Genomic DNA, 20,198 nt, shown 5'->3' on the forward strand with positions numbered 1-20,198 from the left:
ACAGCGTGGCGATGGCAATGATTTAATGGACAGAATGCGAATGCGCGTGACATGAGTCGCGCGACATGAGTCACCGTTGTCGTCGTCACAATATGGATAGATGGGGTGCCACTATTGGCCCGAGTTTGGAACTGCAAACTGGTCCAAGATGGGTCTAAGAACGCATCACAAGTGGCCCTTTCGCCGAGTACTCTTCAACACCTTAGTCAAGCATCCCTACAGTGATTTTTATTTTCATTTTCATTTTCTGGTGTTCTACCGCTCATCGCTCAACGCTGCTCATCGCTCAACCCCTGATTGGACTTCACTGCAAATCCGAATCTACAGTCCTGTCTTTCCCGGTTTTCTTTTTTTTTTTTTACGGACCTGCGTTAGTCGTGACGTTGCCCGCCTTGCGAGGCCGACTACGGCAAGCAGTTACACCACCACCACCACCACCAGGGGTCGAGTATCGGCATGCCTGCTCTAGGCTCAGATATGTGGCCACTGTATTTCCCATACTGTACCAATTAGACCATTACTGGCATACAATCTATCCAATATTTGTCCAGTGTGGGACCCGCATTTGCAGTAGGAGGCCAATACTGGTCCCATACTGGCCAAATATTGCCAACATTGGCCCAATTTTACAAATGAAACCCTGCCCTAGAAGGGTACTGACATCCCCTCATACAGACCCCATATTGCCACTGCAGTTCCTACAAAGATATGGACAACATTTCTGGGAACATCGGTAACACACAAACACACATTACAGATTACATATTGAATAAGAAACTGAATAAATGTACGAACGAATAGCAGAAGTATTTGCGCAAATAATTTTTGACGATTTGTACTTTGTGAGGGTTAAAACGCAATCATCACACCGTTACGAGCGCGCTTCGCTCCCTCGTCCTACAAACACCACCTAGACAGAGAAGGCCTCTCCATAGCTCCATGACGACACCACATCTCGTCTGACGGAAATACAACAAGGCGTCCGTTTCTTGTGGTTGTGTTCGGCAGAGATGGTATTTCGAAGACGTAACATTTTCCTCTACACTTTCTTGGTAATTACACGTTAATGACGTACATTCCAAGGCATCGCGAATCATTGGATTTCTGTATAGATATCGTATGCATTTAACCAAACAAGTCATCATGCTACTTTACAACTCATTAATGTACTTACATTTTAACTATTGTTTCTTGGTATGGGGAACCACCACAATGTCTAACCTAGATAAGTTGGTTGTGTTGCAAAAGAAATTCCTTCGAATTTTGGATTGTCCCAAACGATATAACCACACCACAACTGGTTTGTTTGAACGGTACTCATTGATTAATATTCATAACCTGTATCGATATAAACTTTTGTGTTACTACCGTACTGCTCATGAAAAGTCCCTAGCTAATATCGTATCACTGTTTGGCTTCAAAGAGATAGATATCCTTATAATCATCGCGCCTAGAGCTTTTGGCATATCCCCCGCTGTAGAACGAGATATGGTGAACAGAGTGTTGCATATATATTACCATGTATCTTGAACGAATCCTCTATTGATCCATTAACAGTGAGATGTGATGTGATAAAGAAAAAAATGGGGATGTGAGTTTCGACGAAGGATCCATTAACAGTGTGAAAGAAAGGTATTCATATTCTATGCATTTATTTTACCTTCCACGGATGCTTTTTGTGGTGCTTAGCCAATGCCATTTTGTACGGGAGCTGTGAGCCCGAGAAGTCGCTACTGAAAACTTTGTTTCACGGCTCCCACCACGACTTAAAGTGGAAATAACATGTCATTCATTCATTCATTCATTCATGCATTCATTCATTCCGTCCTTCATTCATTCATTCCTTCATTCATTCATTCATTTTCTCGATGTGAAGCAGTGAACCAGCGTATACTTTCGAAGAATGGGATTCTACTGCAGCATTTTTGCTCATAATTGCGTACACAGCGGCAGGCCGAGTCACTTACAGCTTCTTTTGTTACGAGTATACGAAAGCACGAACGAAGGTGAGTTGGACAGCCTTACTACTCGTTTGGACCCGTGAAGCTTTTAATACTTCGTCCAGTCTGATAGCAACATACTTTGAAATACGTGCAACAGTTTTACTTTAAGGCGTACAATTACAGGTGCACCTGTTTTTAGATGCAACAATGACTACGTATGAATGGCACCCGTAAAGCGTTATAATCAAACGGGACGATTACTATTCGCCTTGTAGACATTTATATTTTGTTTCTGAGAAGTTGCTTGCTGCTTCTCCCTGTGCAACTACATCTTCCGCAGCTTGGTGTAGACGTTCAACAGCGTGTTTACAGCTAGAACGTGTTGAAGCAAAAGTTTCCGAATGTCCAGAGTTAAACACCTATTGCTATCTTCCTTGAGCAATGACGCTCAATGTCCTTTTCTGATTATTCTAGGAGAACAATTATTTCTGATTATTCTCTTTGTGTCATGCAACACTTGTCGAATTACTTATACATAGAGAACAGCACTGACAACAAACCTATGTGTTTCGGCTACAAAAGGGGTGGAAACCTGAAACGCCAGCTTCACATTCTGTTCTTCAGTGTTTGGTGGGATGAGATCCTTGAATGTCAGTCCAAGAGCATGCTTTTTTATGCTGTTTCTCTCAAGCGCACAGTAATTATACGGTGCACGAAATGATGCTCCCGCAACCTTGCTTTCCTTGAAGGCTCTCTTGGCGAGCGCTTCTCTGGCTGTTTTGTCCGCAGCCTCGTTCTCCAAATTTTCCTTGCGGATGAGTACAATATCCCCTGTTTTGACGTTGGACGAAGACTGTGGCTATCGTACGTTCGCAATCTGAGATGCAGGATGTATTCTTTTGTCCACTTGATCCAAAATAAATCCGTCAACCGCTCCCGGTAATTCCAACTGAGCTGATCGGAAGTTGATCGCAACTCGGTGGGAGGCTCACTTAATGGAAGAGCCGTTATCCGTTTCCCAACGAGAAAATGGGCTGGGATGAGCGCGTAATTGTCACATGGGTCCTCAGAAACAAAGGTTAAAGGCCGGGAGTTCAAAGCGGCTTCCGCTTCTGTGACCACGGTGACTAGCTCGAAGTGAATGTGAGTGTGGTGGTGCCGAGTATCTTCCTCAAGCAAGTCTTGACGCTGCGGACGAGCCGCTCCTAAAAGCCACCCCACCATGAATTTGCATTGCTCCGCAATGAATTTCCATACGATGCGATGTGACGCAAGGAACCCGTGTACAGATGAATCCTGCGATAGCTGAGAGAGAGAGATCGCGAGACACACGCTTGAAAGTGCGAAAATTGTCCGAATAAACGGTTCCCTGCACACCTCGCCTCGATATGAACCGCTTGAAAGCTTTTGAGAAATATTCGGCTGTCATAGAGTCGGTGAGCTCTATTGTATAGCTCTGGTGACAGCACACCTGAAGATGAGTATATAACATTTCCTATTGGTCCGGGCTCATTCTGAAGATGGCCTGTAATGCCAAGGTCCGGCATAATCTGTTCCTGTAACCTCGAATGGTGGAGCTGGGGATATCTGATCTCGTGGTAAAGGAGCAGTAATTTCTGTGCAGGCTCGTGCTTTGGCTCGGCGACAAACTCTGCACTGATGCAAAACACTCTTGACCAACTGACGCCCTCGAATAACCCAATGTCCTCTTGTAAGTCTGCCAAGGAATCCTGACCGCCAGCGTGTAGCAACCGTACATGCGCATGTATAACAAGTAGCTTCGTAACTGGATGGCTTCGTGGCATAACAACGGGGTGTTTTATCGAGTCCGGAAAAGTGCCATACTGTAGGCGACCCTGCATGCGAAGAATACCTTCATCATCGTGAAACAGGTGTTTTGAATGGACTTGTGAGCTGTCGGATGCGGCCCGAAAGACTGACGTTGTGCAACTGCTATCCAATAGAGTTCCGCTGCCCTCATCTCATCTGAAATCGGCATCCCTGTGATCTTCTGCAAGGCGTTCCTGCTGTTGTGCACAAACCGCTTCACTCATGCGGTTACCCTGAGCAGCCGCGAAAACGAGCTGAAATTGCTGACCTGCTTTATGGGAGCTTCGCTGATAGACAACGCGGAAAGAACATGCTGTGGTGCTCCCTTTAAGCAGACCTCTTGCGGCACCGTTTCTGTAGCGTGCCATTCTGGAGGTCAAGAGTCTGGATTGCAGAGCCATGGTGGGCCGTGCCACCAACTACAGGTTTTCCCGGCGATTTTAATCCAAGTGCCAGCTAAATTAATCCTAGTGCCAAACTAATTAATCCAGGTGCCATTTAAATTAATCCGAGTGCCATACAAAATAATCCAGGTGCCACTCAAATTAATGCTATATAAATGCTTGGGATGGTCGACACTTTGCGACAAAGGTGGTAGGGTCAACTACGCGGAACCCAACTTTTTGCGACTCACGTATGTCAGAGTTGCATGACATGACACATACCCACTATTGTGGGTTATGGCAACTGTTTGCGACAACCTTCGTCATGCCGAGTATGGCCTGACCTTTTAGGACTTCACCATGTCGCTGCTGTATGGAATGGTGACTTACGACCATTTATTGACTACAAAACCGTTTTACCACAATTTTGATGAAAGCGGTTATGGCGTGACTTTTTGGAACTTCCTCATGTCAGAGCTCTATGACATGATGTTTAGGACCATTATCGACTAATACTACGCCGATTTGGGGCAACATTGGTGATCCCGAGTGCGGTGTGACTTTTTGCCACTTCTTCATGTCGGAGCCGGTCGGTGTAGTGCCTTATAATCATTATTCTTAACTACACCTTTTAGGGACAATGTTCCGGAGCAGGCAATGGCGTGACTTTTTGGGACTTCCTCAGGTTAGAGCCGTATGGCAGGCTGGTCTACGACTATTATTGACTACTCTACCTTTTTGGGACAATTTTCGTGATGCCATTTTCGGTGTGATGGTATGGTCGTTTACGACCATAACTGATAATTGCGCCATTTTGGAGCGACTTTTGTGATACGGGGTGTAGGGTGACTGTTTGGGATTTCGTCATATCACACCTGTGTGGCGCGGTTATTTACAACCATTTTTGACTACTACACCTTTTTGGGGCAATTTTCGTGACGCTGGCTACGGCGTGACTTTTTGTGGCTTCCTCGTGTCGGAGCTGTATGGTGTTGTGGTTTATGACTATTATTGAGTACTCTACCTTTTTGGGACAATTTTCGTGATGCCATTTTCGGTGTGATGGTATGGTCGTTTACGACCATAACTGATAATTGCGCCATTTTGGAGCGACTTTTGTGATACGGGGTGTCGGATGACTGTTTGGGATTTCGTCATATCACACCTGTGTGGCGCGGTTATTTACAACCATTTTTGACTACTACACCTTTTTGGGACAATTTTCGTGACGCTGGCTACGGCGTGACGTTTTGTGGCTTCCTCGTGTCGGAGCTGTATGGTGTTGTGGTTTATGACTATTATTGTCTACTCTTCCTTTTTGGGACAATTTTCGTGATGCCATTTTCGGTGTGATGGTATGGTCGTTTACGACCATAACTGATAATTGCGCATTTTGGAGCGCCTTTTGTGATACGGGGTGTAAGGTGACTGTTTGGGATTTCGTCATATCACACCTGTGTGGCGCGGTTATTTACAACCACTTTTGACTACTACACCTTTTTGGGACAATTTTCGTGACGGTACAGGAGATTTGCTTCCTGAGACGAGTCCACAGCAACGACCAGATCGTCAACATAAAAATGCGTTGATAGAAGAGCCACGGTTTCAGGACACTGTGCCGCAGCCGACTGCAAATGATGTCTAATCGACGCGGCCAACAGGAAAGGACTGGACTTTGCCCCAAAAGGTACCCGTGTCATCCTCCAAGTCTCGACTCGAGGCAAAGGTTGGCTTGCTTTCGGAGTAGTCTCATACCAGAGAAAGCGTAGTGCGTCACGATCGCATGGGTCCAAAGCGATCTGCAGGAATGCCTTTTCGACGTCCGCCGTGAGCGCGATTTGATGAGCACGGAACTGCATGAGAACATCAGGGTTCAAGTTAGGACACGCATGGAGGGTTTCGTTCATTGAGACTTCACCAGGCATTTTCGATGACGCGTCAAAAACGATGCGCACTTTTGTGGTCTCTCGGCCTCTTCGTATTACAGCGTGATGTGGCATGTAATATATCGGTCGTGGAACCAGGGGCTCAGGTTTCAGTACGTGTTCTGCGTGATCGTTTAGCAAGTACTGGCGAATCGTCATATCATACTCCTCCATGAGCGCTGATTCCGGTAACAGTTTCTTGGTGATGTGTCCCAAACGCTGGGGCTTGGTGGTGTGTCGTCGTGGGGCCCTTCATGCGCTGACCTCCGTCACGTGCCCACAGCGTTCATTCTGGGCACATTCCGGTACAGCCTGCCTATTCTACACGGCCTCAGCATATCGGGAGAGCGTGACCTTCTCAATATTCAGGCCCGAAGCCTCCGCGTCTGTTTGGGAGTTCCTAGAACGACAGAGACCTATTCTGTCCTGGCAGAGGCACGCGAAACACCAGCAGGCGTCCTACGAGACGTGGAAACACTCCGGATATATGCGCGGTACCTCACACAGCATCCTTACCATCATCTTCGGCTCATTGATATTGACTGTCCGAACTCCAGCACTGGTATTGCTGTTGACCGCCTGAAAGTGCACCTCCCCACCACGCCATCAGTGCGCTTTCCTATGCCCCGCCGATGTGGACTCTTCGCAGGCCTTCTGTATGTGATCACATTCCTGGTCTTCTGAAGAAAAACTCTGTACCTCCCGTTGTTGCTCACCAACTTACACTGGAGCACCTTAACTCAGCGTACTCTCAACGACTCCCTGTGTACACTGACGGATCAGTGTCTCAAGGCGGATCTACTGCAGCCTTTTATATGCCAAATGAAAACCTTGAAGTGGCGCACAAGCTCCCCTACGAAACGTCATCTACAGAGTCCGAGCTCTTCGCCATACTGACCGCGTTGAACCACATAGCGGTATCACCGCCTGGCGCTTGGGTTGTGTTCACGGACAGTAAGGTGGCGCTAGAAGTTCTAGCAAATTATTGTTCCAGAACAATCGGCGGCCTAGACACCATGATAGTCGCAATATACAACCGACTTCTATCCTTTGGTCATAGCCTGTGTTTCCAATGGGTACCCAGTCACACCGGCCTGCACGGAAACACCCGCGCAGACGCCTTAGCACGTCGGGCACATGGGGACGGCACCTCCAATAACTGTCTCCTACCACTTTCAGCCTCATCGTGTTGGTTACAGACACAGCGATTCCGTCATAACGGCACTCGGCAGTTTCAAGAGGACGCTGTCCGACTGAACGACCATCTCCGGTCTACCGACCCGTCGATGGATTTCGTTGCCACACACCACTGCTCGCGTCAAGAAACGTCCATTCTACACCGACTACGCCTTAATGCCTCCAGGACACCTCTACTTCTCTGTAAAATGGGTCTTATCCAGTCGCCCAAATGCCCCACTTGCGCTATCGAAGCTGATGTGCCACACCTTCTCCTCGACTGTCACAGATTCGACACCCCTCGAGCCACGCTGAGACGACGCCTACTCGAGCTGTGGTGCACGGACTTTTCTCTGACCACTCTGCTCGGCTCAGTACGAGATCACACACAGCGGTCTGTGACCAAAGCAGTTCTGACTTTCTTGAGAGATTCAGGTCTATTGAACAGCCTGTGAACTCAGACGTGCAATCTCATTCTTCTGTGCCCCACTCTCCCCCTCAACGCATTAACCTCATGCTTTCCCTTTAAAGTCATCTTCTGTGATTCATCTGACCGTTTGTTAGTCATCATTTTTTTGCCATCTTTGTCTTTAATCTACCTCATCCTTCTTTCATCATTTGTTAGTTTTTCGGTATTTCCTAATTCCCTTTTTATTTTTCTTTATTTCTTATTTCTTAATTTTCTTTATTTATTTATTTCTTATTCGTTCCTATTTCTTTCTTTCTTTAATTCTTATCTTTTCTTTTTATTTATTTATTATTATTTCTTATTTCTGGAATAGCAAGCCGACGTCCCGTTTGGCTGACCTTTCCCCGGTTTTTTTCCCTTTTCGTCTAATAAATATATCCCCCCCCCCAAACGCTGAAGTGCGAGAGTCTTATTTTCCGCCAACATGTGACTTTTCTCAGTGTCCCAGGGAAGGCGGACGACATGACATCCTTCCTGGAGCCTGGCTGATGAACGAAAACCCTTGAGGACTGGGTCATCATTCTCCCTGAAAGCCGGATCATTCTCAGTAATGCCCAGATGTTCCAGGTCCCAAAAGGCTTGAAGTTGAGAAGAAATCTGATCGGCGTTCATTCCCACATACGGTTCCACACCTATCTTCATGAATTGACTATGTCCCTTCCTGCCGTCGGACGAACGGACTCCTTGGATGGTCCATCCGAAAAGGGTTTCAGCTGCAACCAGATGGTTCGAATGTGGAACAGTTTGTCCAGTGACGACTTGCCAGTAATAATCGGAACCAATCAAGAGAGAAATCGCGACAGGCGCCGGAAACGGTTTATCAGCTAGCTGAAGGCCCATTTCTTTAAGTTGTTTCGACATGTCGAAGGGTAGAGACGGGAGGCTGTCAGAGCAAATGTGGTCGTACTCGATTGCATCAATCACAAGTGTGTAAGAAGCGTCCTGACTTCGCAATAAAACTTGTACACAACGGTGTTGTGTTCGAGCTGACGTGACATTCCCAAAGGGCATGAATCCGTATATCTTCTGATATGGCTTTACATTCCATGTGCTTTGATATGTCTGCGCGAATGAAACTTCTTTGACTTCCCCTGTCAAATAAGACACTGATGAGCTGGTTTCGTCCACGTGGTCCCACAATCCAAACTTTAGCGGTTTGCAGAAAGACTTCTGAGCATGTTGGAAGCTTCGAAAATTCTGATGAAGAAAATGAGGTAACTACGTCCTCAACAACCGTTGTAAACGAAGTTTGATTCTGAGCAGGCCCTGAAGGACCTGGACATAACTGCGTAAGGTGTCGTCTGTTACACTTTCCACAACGAAGCCTCCAGCATGTACCTCCAAAAGAAAGCATGTACCTTCTCGACGAAGAATGTTTCTTTTTTCCTCAGGAGTCAGTACGGCCGTACAACTTTCGAGCGCATGATCTTTTGACTTACACAGGACACAGCTCTGCTGCGTAGCAGTTGCCGCTAAAGATGACGCGGAGAACGAGAGCGATGATTTTCGTTTGACACCACTTCCTCCTTCGTTCTTCTGTCGCGATCCAACGTTGTCTAATTCTGCGTCTCTGCGAAGGCGTTCACGGCATACGATTTCTTTGTCCAAAAAATCCAAAAGATCTGACAAGCTTTCGGGGACGGGGTTCGCATATCTTCTCTGCATACGATAGTATTCAAGCTCAAACTCATGCGGGATCTTGCGCACAATGGCTCGACGAACGGCGACGTCATATTGACTCGTTGGAATTCCTAAAGCTTGCAGATTTCGAACCGGAGCAGTGACAGTTTGCATCTGTTCTATGCGGTGTCTAACGAAAATCAATGAACCCTGGTGAGTAGTTTGAAGCGCAACAATAACAAGAAGCCTCTGGTGTAATACCCGATGTGGGCCCCCAGGCGTCTTGTGGCAAGAGTTCTGGCGCTCTTTGTCAGGCCCTTCTCCGTCTTCGTCTCCTTTTCTTGTAATTTTTTTTTCAGCACGAAATCTTCGGGTCAGAACGTCGTAATTCAGTTCATAGGCCTGCCAGTAACGCAGGAAACACCATAAAAATGTAAAAAAGTTAGGGAATATGATAACTACACTGGCATACCGGTACGTGGATGTTGTCGTGCCAATATAGTACCTTGACTGGTCTATATTGACTTCCCGTTTACCCAATATGGAACCAATGTGAGGCAAATATTGAGCTGCTGCATGGGCAGTATGGGATTGACATTGACACTACTTTATATTGGCGTGCCAATATTAGGTCTTGCTTGGGCCGGGTTACAATTGGAAAATTGGGCCAACATTGGGAATCCGAGATCGCCAATATTTGTCAAGCCTGGGACTCACATTGGGGTGCTGCCTGGGCTACGCAAAATGGGGTCCTGACAGAGCTGAAAAGGCTGTCGACATGAAGCACTATAACAGCCATTCCATTACAAGAAACAATAACGCAAACGAAATTTAAAGGCTGGTATCACAACCGGAAAACGAAAACGGAAGTATTCCAGTTACAACAGTGGGAACACTAGTGAAAATACGCCGCCTACGCTTCTCTGCCCGGTACTGCACTCAGAAAGTGCACAATATTTACGTCTCTAAAACAACAACCGACCGCCGATCTCTAAACTAAGGCCGTCACACCGCCCATCGCCCCCTGGTCTCTGCCTGTGCCACCCGCCCTCGTCTTCCTGACCTCCAGGACTGCAGAGATCAGGTTCCCCCTCAAGTCCTTCGAGCCCATTTTTATGCTCTCGTAGACGCGAAGTTTTCTCCTTCTGCCGCCGCATACACCGATGGCGCATCTCGAAATGGCAAGTCCGCGTCGGCGTTCGTCATCCCCTCCGAAGGCGTAGTTAAAGGACGTCGCCTTTGGCATCATACCTCATCCACAGCTGCGAAACTCTACGTCTTTGCAAATTTGGAACGATAAGCGAAACCCGAATGAATAAAAAAATAATTGGAAAAGCGTATAACCTATGAAGGTTTTCGATTTGTGACAACCTTTCATGGATTTTTTCCTGGCCAATCGTTACTCTGCTTCGACACTAGCAAAAAGTGTTCTTGACGAAGGAAAGAAAACACGTATTTCCGCCCCAAATGTTCGAAAATCTCCGCGCAGTGGTCTCACGGTTATGTTCACCACACACCCACAGACAGACAACTGTTTTCACAATTGCTTTATTCAAAGAGCGACAACAGTCCTTTATGAGAAGAAGGCTAGGCACTGCAACTTGGAACTGTAATCGTTGGAATGTTCTTGCCTTCTCCTGTCCTCGGCACGTGCGGCTTCTCGTTGTGCTTCACTTTGTGTATGACGACGCTCCAAGCAGTGGGTGCGCTACGCTTTCCAATCTGACTGGTCCGATGGCGTGCGCACTTTGTGTGGCCTTCCCATTGTGAGGAGCCTGGTACAACGGCGACAAACGAACAGCCCCAACGGTTTATTTCCCTCTCCCTGCGCTGCGATTGACTACAGTGGCGCTGGCAGGTGGTGTGATTTCATATGTATTTGATGTCATTGGTGACATCCACTGCACCACGTGATATTGTGACGTCATGGCGCGGTGACGTTATTTCGTTTATTCTACACTCGCTATAATCACCGTCTTCGCCGCAAAACCTCCCCGATACAGCTGCCGAGATCGCTGTAACAAGCTCAGAGCTCGCGAATTTTTGACGGAATAGAAGGGCAAGAGGGAGACGCCACGCAAAACTACCGAACACACACACCCACACACACACACACGCGCACACTCACTCACACACACACACACACACACACACACTCATTTCTGTTAGATGATGATGACGAAATCGAAAAACCAAATCAAGAAAGAACAACAACCGAAAAATGTGATGTACAAGACAAAACCGAGAAAAAGTTCCTCTAAAGTCTAAACCATTATCAGTACAAGTAACTGATTATAACTATCTGAGTTCCAACGATTAATACGGACGAAATTTTTTTCAGTGCAGAACACGTAGGAACACGTGATGCCTAGCAGCAACTAATGTAACTGTTCTCCTCTTCCCCTCCCTCCCTTTTCTCTCCCCCCGAGCAATATGCCGCCAGCTAGGCAGGCAGACCGCTCGTCTACCCAACGTTACCCCCCCCCCCCCCCCCAGTGCAGAACCTATAACACGATTTCAAACAGCTACAAAATATTTAGGAGCGATGGAACCCCAGTCACCGAGAAAACGAACAACACGACACAACGACTATTTGTTCTCTTCGTGTCTCGGGTTCCATCGTTCCTAATCATGTAGCAGTTCGCCCGCGCTAGTGCACACAAAGCGTCATGGAGCAGCTGCTACGGCTCCATTTTTTTCTGCCTCCATCCATCTATCTATTTAGGTAGTGCCCTTTTGCCTTTGACAAAATGCATGTTTGTTTGTCTACAAGGGTTCATCCCCACTTAAGAGCGTCATACTTTTACGAATTCGCTCTACTGTCTTCATAAAGGACGTTCTTTAGGTTTTTATATACGGTATATATGAAAAAGGGTATCAGAGTAGCAGTATGGCTCCCTAGCAAGATTGTCCTGTTCACCTATAAAGTAATTGCGAGCCAGTGAATAGTCGTTGAGCCACACCTGAAGGCAGTGACGTAGCCAGAGGGGGGCGGGGGGTTCAAATCCTCAGAAGCCATACCTTTGGTAGTGCATTTGGGAGAGGGAAACGAGGGTGAAATCCTCCTCCCCCATGGAAAGTTCCCATAGAGCCCCTCCCGAAATAGTTTTCTGGCTACGCTACTGCCTGAAGGTAAGCTCTAGTACTTGGACATTCCCCTCCGAGACCGCAGCACGTGATCGGTTAGAGAAGAACTTATGCAAGCATTGGAAGGCGTTTGAAGAAGGAAAAACCGTGATTTCCATATCAAGACAGGAAAAAGTACCAGCGAGGGTCTTGCCATGTGTTCGTTCTAATTTTCAGCATGTCGGACCATGCGGTTAAGCATGGTGAAAATACAATAGCTCATTCAATGTTTCCCTTCTGTCTACCTGGCATGTTCAAGCACTTTGAATTCGTGCTGAAATGTCGCTTATTCCATTATTATTATTTTTTGTGTGCGAAATATTGGGTACTTACGGCGGTACACCCTCCACATCGAAGTAGGCAAACTCGATATAGATCTTTTCGTTGATTTTGCCATAGAAGAGATAGTGGCACTCCGTGTCCCTGGGGTAGACACCAGGGTAGTTTGGGGTGGAGAAAGTTCCGTTCGACACCTCCGTGCTGTTGTAGATGAATATGCATTCTAGAGAAAAGTATGAGATCACAAAATAATCTCGCACAGACGCTAAAAGTAAATACAATCACGGTAGAAAATTGGGCATATAGGTAAACTAGCCAATGAAAAGGAACTGGAGCTACGATACACGGAAGAAAATAGAGGAGCGTCTGTGTACCTACCTACTTGTCTATTTTCATCTGTGTATCGTAGCTCCAGTTCCTTTTCGAAATAAATTCAGTGACGAACTAGTTAACGTCTTAGCATTTATTTCATCCAGTATTCCACTTGTTGCTCGGACTTTGTCCGAATTACACATCTGTGGGATGACAATTATCACCGGGCCTTATATCAACAACTAAACGCATGAATTTTCGAAAAAGCATCGCTAATTGAGAAACTCAACTAGTGGGTATAAACAATTTGGACGCAGGGATGCACAAATTGATTGGAGAGGGTTAAACCAGTTCCACGTAAATCAATTCACATTTCAACCTTTCATGTATTACGTCAATTGCCTCAAGAAGAAGCAGTATCTTAAAAGCTACGCCTTGCGAGAAAGATGCATTTATCGAGTGACGCACTTCCAGAGAGCAAACAGGAGCATGGGCCATCGGGAACCGTCGCACACAAACAGCAGCACCTAATATAAACCTTTAGAACTCGTCATGGTTACTTCAACTTCAGAATCCATTACGGCGACTGCAACATCAAATTCAACATCACATCACATCATGGCCCGTCATTCAACCTCAAGCTCAAGATCACATCACATCACGGTTCATCATGCAGCATCAAACTCAACATCATATCATGGGCCACCATTCAACATCAAATTGAACATCACGTCATAGGCCATGAACTTGGAACGTCTAGATGGCCCAGTGTTAGATATCTTGATGTGAAGTTCGCATTCTATTGGATCACCACACGTTAATCAGTAGATATAACAATTTGAGGTACTAGATTGATTGATCGGAACAAGAGAAATATAGAAATGTGAGTCCCGACAAGGACCTCCAGGCGCTTCTCCTGTGGTTTCTGCGCTGCTAGATGTTAGCGGAAAGGAAATGAAGACACCATCTGTAATCGTTTCTTTGTTTGTTTGCAAGGAAAAAAAAAGAGAGAAAGAGCAGAAATTGAACTCGTCTCCCGACTTGTTCTGCTACTCCTAACATAAATTCTCACCCCGAACATGAACACGAACATATGAATAGTGAATAACGAACTTGCGAGTAGATCACATCTGTAATCGTGTTCAACCTAAGAACGACACGTTTAAACCCCGCGCCTTACCATTCGGTCCTATTCGCTGCAATAGCGCGCCGCATCACTCTATGAAAAGGTCGTCGGAGCAGTACCGCTTGCGGTGCTGATCCGGAAAGATTTTTCTTAAATCTCCTCACTGTCACTCTATCTATCACTGTCTCCTCAATGACGAGCGGAAAGTGCCCTGGCATAGATGGCCTCCCAGTTGAGTTCTACAAGCGCTTCTAGAGTGTAATTGGTTCTTGCATGACTCGGGTTCTTAACATCTGCTTAACCCAGGGGTTGCTATGCCCTAGCATGCAGAATGGTGTTGTTGTTCTTCTGTGCAAAGACAAGTCTCGAAAACTGGACCCAGATGCTTATCGTCCGATTACCTTACTGACGAGCGATTATAAGATCCTAGCTAAAACTCTTCTGTTGCGCGTTTCACCTCTGTTGGAGAAGGTGTTACATCCTTGCCAAGCATGTTCTGCCCCCAGCAGGTCCTCAGACCTTCATAGAATGGCACTTCGCGATGCTATCCACTGGATTAACAGTGGCCATGCCCCCGCTGTGCTGGCATCCCTCGATCAATCCAAGGCAATCGTGTGCGACACGCATACCTGTTCTCTCGGCTGAGGGCATACGGGTTCGCCATTGCTTGGGTCAGGTATGTGGAAACGTTGTATAGGGGCGCTAGAAGCGTTGCCTCTGCCACTGGCGGCCTGTCGCCCCCCTTTGATGTAACTTGTGGGCTCCGTCAAAGATGTCCTCTCTCTCCCGCCTTGTACGCCATCGCCATCAACCCTCTACTCGAGAGACTGTGCTCGCTTCCTGTTACATTGGCACTGCCCAATGGGTGCCCTCCACCTGTTTTTGCGTTCGCGGACGACATCTCTGTGATCCTTTCTCGCAAGGGCCTGTTTTGAAGGCGTTTGAAGATTACAGAGCTGTTTCAGGGGAAGACTGAATAGATCAAAAAGTGCCGCACTGTTTCTGAACCTCCAGCCTTCATACGGGGCTCCTTTCCGAGTTTCAGTGAGACCAGACGTCAAAATCCTTGGTGTGACTTTTGATTGCACTGGCATATCTAGTGTAAATTGGCCACGTGTGTTTAATGGTTGCAGAGCTGTCCTGCGGCAGCTTAAGTTCGTTGATTTGCCCATCACTTTTCGCGCTCACCTGCTGGTGGCCTGGCACTACAGTCTCTTGTGGTTCCTAGGAGTCGTTGCCGCGCCGCCACCACTAATCCGTACTGCCATCACTAGGCACGCATTCCGTTTCCTCTGGGGCGGTTCGGTGGAGTGGGTCGCGAGATCTCGCTTGCACTGTACACCAGGCCCTGTGACCAGGGTGGCTTAGTCTTGCCGGTGGTGCCGGTAGTGTCTTGCACTTCAGTCGCGCGTCTATTTCGAGGCATTGCACACTCCTGAACACCCAGCGTGCGCGGTAGTGCAGTACTCTCTGGGATGCGCCACCAGGTGGTTTATTGAGAGCCCTAGGTTTCGGCCTAGGTCCGAAGTCCTGCCTCATCAATACCGTGACTGTGTTGATGTTGTAAGACCGGCCTTTACGACTCCAGCTTCCTGACGCTGACATCCAGTTATGGGCTGTCAGCGATTTTTATACAGCTATCAGGGAGTTGCAGTCCAGTCCCGCAGTCCATTCGGTGCCGACGAAGCTATCTTGGCGTCGAATCACTGCGGGCTGACTAGATGCCCGCCGCGCCAGTCTTCAGTGGTAGCTAGCCCACGATGTTCTTCCTCTTCGCAAGCGATTGCGCCGTTTTCATATTTCTCGTTCTGACGGTTGCCCGTCTTGCGGGATGTGTGAAACGGCCGAGCACTGTTTCAGGCGTTGCCACGTTCCTCTTTTGCTGTGGCGCAGGTTAACGCAAGTATTTCAGCTCTCGACTGTCTCTTGGCCACCGTGCGGTTCCTAGAACCGTTGCCGGTTCCTCGCACTCAGCGTCAACAATTGGCATTGTTAATTACGGAGATCAACTTTCAAATTTAGATCCGTCGTTGCCGGCTGGCTTTCGGTGGCCCAGACTTCGGAGACACATCTATATTTTAGGCTGCAGGGCAGATCTTCGTAGCCACATCGCCCGTGAAGAAGCACTGTACGGCCTTCTGGAGTGCTTTCGCCGCTGGCTGACGTCTACTCGACTTTTCCGTCACGCTCGGGGTGAGTGGCAAGTCATGTTATAGCCAGCTTGCTTGGACTATACTGTCCTCCGCAGCGACTCTCCCGTGTTTGAATTGATCGCATGCTATGGGCAGTCCGAAAAGCAGTCTCCTAGAGTGTTGTTATCTAGCTTGTGGGATTGTAACGTGCAGTTAGTGTCAGTGCAAAGGGGACTACCTCCATAGGTAGTTCGCCTGCTTGATGACCATACACACTCTATTCTTGGCGACAAGTAGTGCGTCGAAGTTTCATTCGGAATAACCAAGTCGTTTTCGAGGAATTTGTCGAAACGTGCCGTAATAGCAGACGACGAAACGTGCGCTGCTCTCATGCATACGTCACGTATGACGTCGGCCTGCGGGTACGTCGTCGTTGTCATGGTAATTGTAACTTGCAGAAGCACCTTGGGTTGCATAATGTTGTAGCAGCACTAGCTGCACCAACATCGCCTTTGGCCACATGACCCTGTTTGTGCCCTGCCATCTCGCGCTCACGAGACGCGAGCTAGTTACTTCTTCTTCTACTCGAGCGACCGGCTAGGACGGTCAATAAAATAGTTTGGTCCGACTTGACGCCTTTTGTCTCCTGGCCTCACTCAACACGCGACAACTGGTGACCCGGACGTGATGGCCACTGGACCCCCTTCTGCTACTGGCCCTCTCCCAGGACCAGCAGGCCACTTTCCGCCAGTCCAGCAAGTCCCAGGACCACAGCAACAGAACGTTGCGGTGCCCGCTATTGCGGCGCCCCTGTTGCCCCCACCGCAAGTTTCCGCCGTCGCTATCAAGCTGCCGACGTTTTGGGCCGCCGATCCCGTCGTATGGTTCGGGCAAGCTGAGGCCCAATTCGCCCTTCGTCTCATCAGTGACCAACTGACGAAGTTCTACCACGTCGTTGCCGCACTTTCCCCTACTGATGCTTCCGAGGTGCGCGACTTGGTTGCCTCCCCACCGACACAATCACCATATGACGTGCTCAAGACTGAATTAATTCGCCGGACGTCTATGTCGGAGCAAAAGCGATTCCAGCGCCTGCTGACCCAAGAAGAACTCGGAGATCGCGCGCCTTCTCAGCTCTTACGGCGTATGCGCCAACTGCTCGGCGATCGTCCCGACAGCGCCGTAATCGACGATTCCCTGCTCCGCCAACTTTTCCTCCAGCGGTTGCCGGCCAATGTCTGCATGGTTTTAGCCGCTGCTGGCACCATGAGCCTGAACGACCTGGCCAACCTTGCCGACAAGATCATGGAAATGGCGCCACCGCAGATCGCAGCTGTGGCCTCGCACCCCCCTTCTCCGCCTACGGCTACTGGTTCCAGCTCGCCGCAAGCAGTGGACCTTTCTCAGCTCGTGGAACAGATCTCCAACCTGCAGCTGGAGGTTGCAGCCCTCCGCCACTGCAGTCCTTCTCCGTCTTCACGCCGATCCCGCTTCGCGCATCGACGTTCCCCATCTCCAGCTGGAATTTGCTGGTATCATCGCCGTTTCCGCACCAAGGCTCGCAACTGTACACCACCATGCACCTTCCAGGGAAACTCCCGAGCCAGTCACTAGATATGGCGGCTGGTGACTCTGGCACTCGTCCATCCCGCCTCTTCTTTGTTCTTGACAACAATTCCGGACTAAAGTTTCTTGTTGACACCGGCGCTGACGTCAGTGTACTTCCGTCCTCTCTTTTTCGTTCACCACGCAAGCCAACGTCCCGCACCCTGCAAGCTGTTAATTCCACGCCGATTGCGACGTACGGAGAGCATTCCCTCACTCTCGACTTGGGCCTCCGCCGCTCCTTCGCATGGATTTTCCTTGTGGCTGACTTGCAGTACCCTATTCTGGGAGCAGACTTTCTGAGCCATTTCGGTCTCATGGTGAACATAAAAAAACGCTTGCTCTGGGATGCACAAACCCGGTTTCGCGTCAACGGCATTCCCTGTCGCCATTCAGTGTGCAGCCGCATCGCCCGCTTCAAGGCTGGAAACTGTCCATACTCCGCCATCCTGCAGGAGTTCCCATCCCTCTTGAAGCCATGTAACACCGAGCGGCCCGTGATGCACACAGTGACTCACCACGTTGTCACTACAGGTCCTCCCGTGCATGCCCGTCCTCGTCGCCTGGCCCCCGAGCGCCTCGCCATTGCGAAAAAGGAATTCCAACACATGCTCCAGCTTGGAATCGTCCGGCCTTCTTCCAGCAGTTGGTCATCAGCCTTGCACATGGTACCGAAGAAGACCGGAGATTGGAGGCCGTGCGGCGACTACAGAGCCCTTAACAAGGTTACTGTGCCAGATCGCTATCCCATCCCGCATGTTCACGATTTCGCCTCCAATCTCCACGGCATGACCATGTTCTCCAAGGTCGATTTGGTAAAAGCTTACCATCACATTCCAGTAGAACCCTCCGACGTTTCCAAGACTGCCATCGTTACACCATTCGGCATGTTCGAATATCTCAGGATGCCCTTTGGTCTGCGAAACGCCGCCCAGACCTTCCAACGTTTTATGGATCAAGTGCTGCGCGGCCTTCCCTTTGCGTTTGCCTACATAGATGACATCCTCGTTGCCAGCGGGTCCCCCGAGGAGCACGAAGACCACCTTCGCGCGCTTTTCCAGCGTCTCCAAGAGTTCGGCATTGTTGTGAACGCCGAAAAATGCGAGTTCGGCAAGCCATCGCTGGAGTTCCTCGGGCACCTAATCAGCAGCGACGGCATCCGCCCTCTCGACCACAAAGTTCTTGCCATACGCAACTTCCCAACGCCAACGTCACTGCGTAAGCTGCGAGAGTTTTTGGGAATGGTGAACTTTTATCGACGATTTATTCCCTGCTGTGCGCGCATTTTGCGACCTCTGACAGACATGCTGCGCGGCACGCCATCTTCAACGCCGTTTTCGTGGACGGAAGAAGCGAACACCGCTTTCCTCGCTGCCAGACAAGCCCTTGCAGACGCTACTGTCCTCGTCTACCCGAAACACGGCGCGCCAACTAACATCATGGTTGACGCCTCTGACCATGCTGTTGGCGGTGTCTTACAGCAGTACATCGACGGGCAGTGGAGACCTTTGTCTTTCTTCTCGCAGAAGCTCTCTCCAGCGCAGTCCCGCTACAGCGCGTTTGGCCGTGAGCTGCTCGCTGCCTATTTAGCCATCCGCCACTTCAGGTATTTCGTCGAAGGAAGAACGTTCTACATCCTGTCAGACCACAAGCCTTTGACTTACGCGTTCCTGTCCAAGGCTGCCGACAGTTACACTCCCCGTGAAGCCCGGCAGCTGGCCTTCATAAGTGAGTTCACCGTCGACATTCGCCACGTGACCGGAACCGACAACCCTGTAGCGGATGCTCTGTCCAGGATGCACGTCGATGCTGTCACCTTTCCGAAGTTGACGATGGACTATTCCAAGATCGCCGAGGCGCAGCAGTCAGACGAAGAGCTTCGGAAATTGCGAGATTCTACCACCACTCTTTCTTTCGAAGAGGTGCCTCTGCCCGGATCGCTCCTCAAGTTAACTTGCGACATCTCCACGGGCAGACCCAGGCCGTTCATTCCGCAGGTTTTCCGTCGCCTTGTCTTTGATAGCGTGCATGCCCTAGCCCACCCTGGTATCCGCGCCACGCAGAAGCTGCTCACCACCCGCTTTCTATGGCCATCGATGAACGCCGACGTTCGGGCATGGACCCGCGCTTGCCTCGTCTGCCAACGTGTGAAAGTCAACCAGCACAACAAGGCACCTTTAGCAGCATTCCCGCTCCCTGACGCCCGATTTTCCCACGTGCACATCGATCTGGTGGGCCCGCTACCCCCGTCGCATGGTCATTCATACCTGTT

At 49.0% G+C, this 20,198-nt stretch overlaps 1 protein-coding gene across 1 annotated transcript in view; it reads right to left on the reverse strand.

Annotated features, from left to right (window-relative positions):
• LOC135388527 (suppressor of lurcher protein 1-like) overlaps positions 1 to 20,198 on the reverse strand; it is a 175,945-nt gene that overhangs the window by 20,157 nt on the left and 135,590 nt on the right. Inside the window, exon 5 of the mRNA XM_064618125.1 lies at positions 12,806 to 12,974. Coding sequence (XP_064474195.1) covers positions 12,806 to 12,974 — 169 coding nt within the window. The remainder of the gene's footprint in view (positions 1 to 12,805; positions 12,975 to 20,198) is intronic.

Source organism: Ornithodoros turicata, chromosome 3, assembly GCF_037126465.1.
Source record: "Ornithodoros turicata isolate Travis chromosome 3, ASM3712646v1, whole genome shotgun sequence".
NCBI lineage: Eukaryota > Metazoa > Arthropoda > Arachnida > Ixodida > Argasidae > Ornithodoros > Ornithodoros turicata.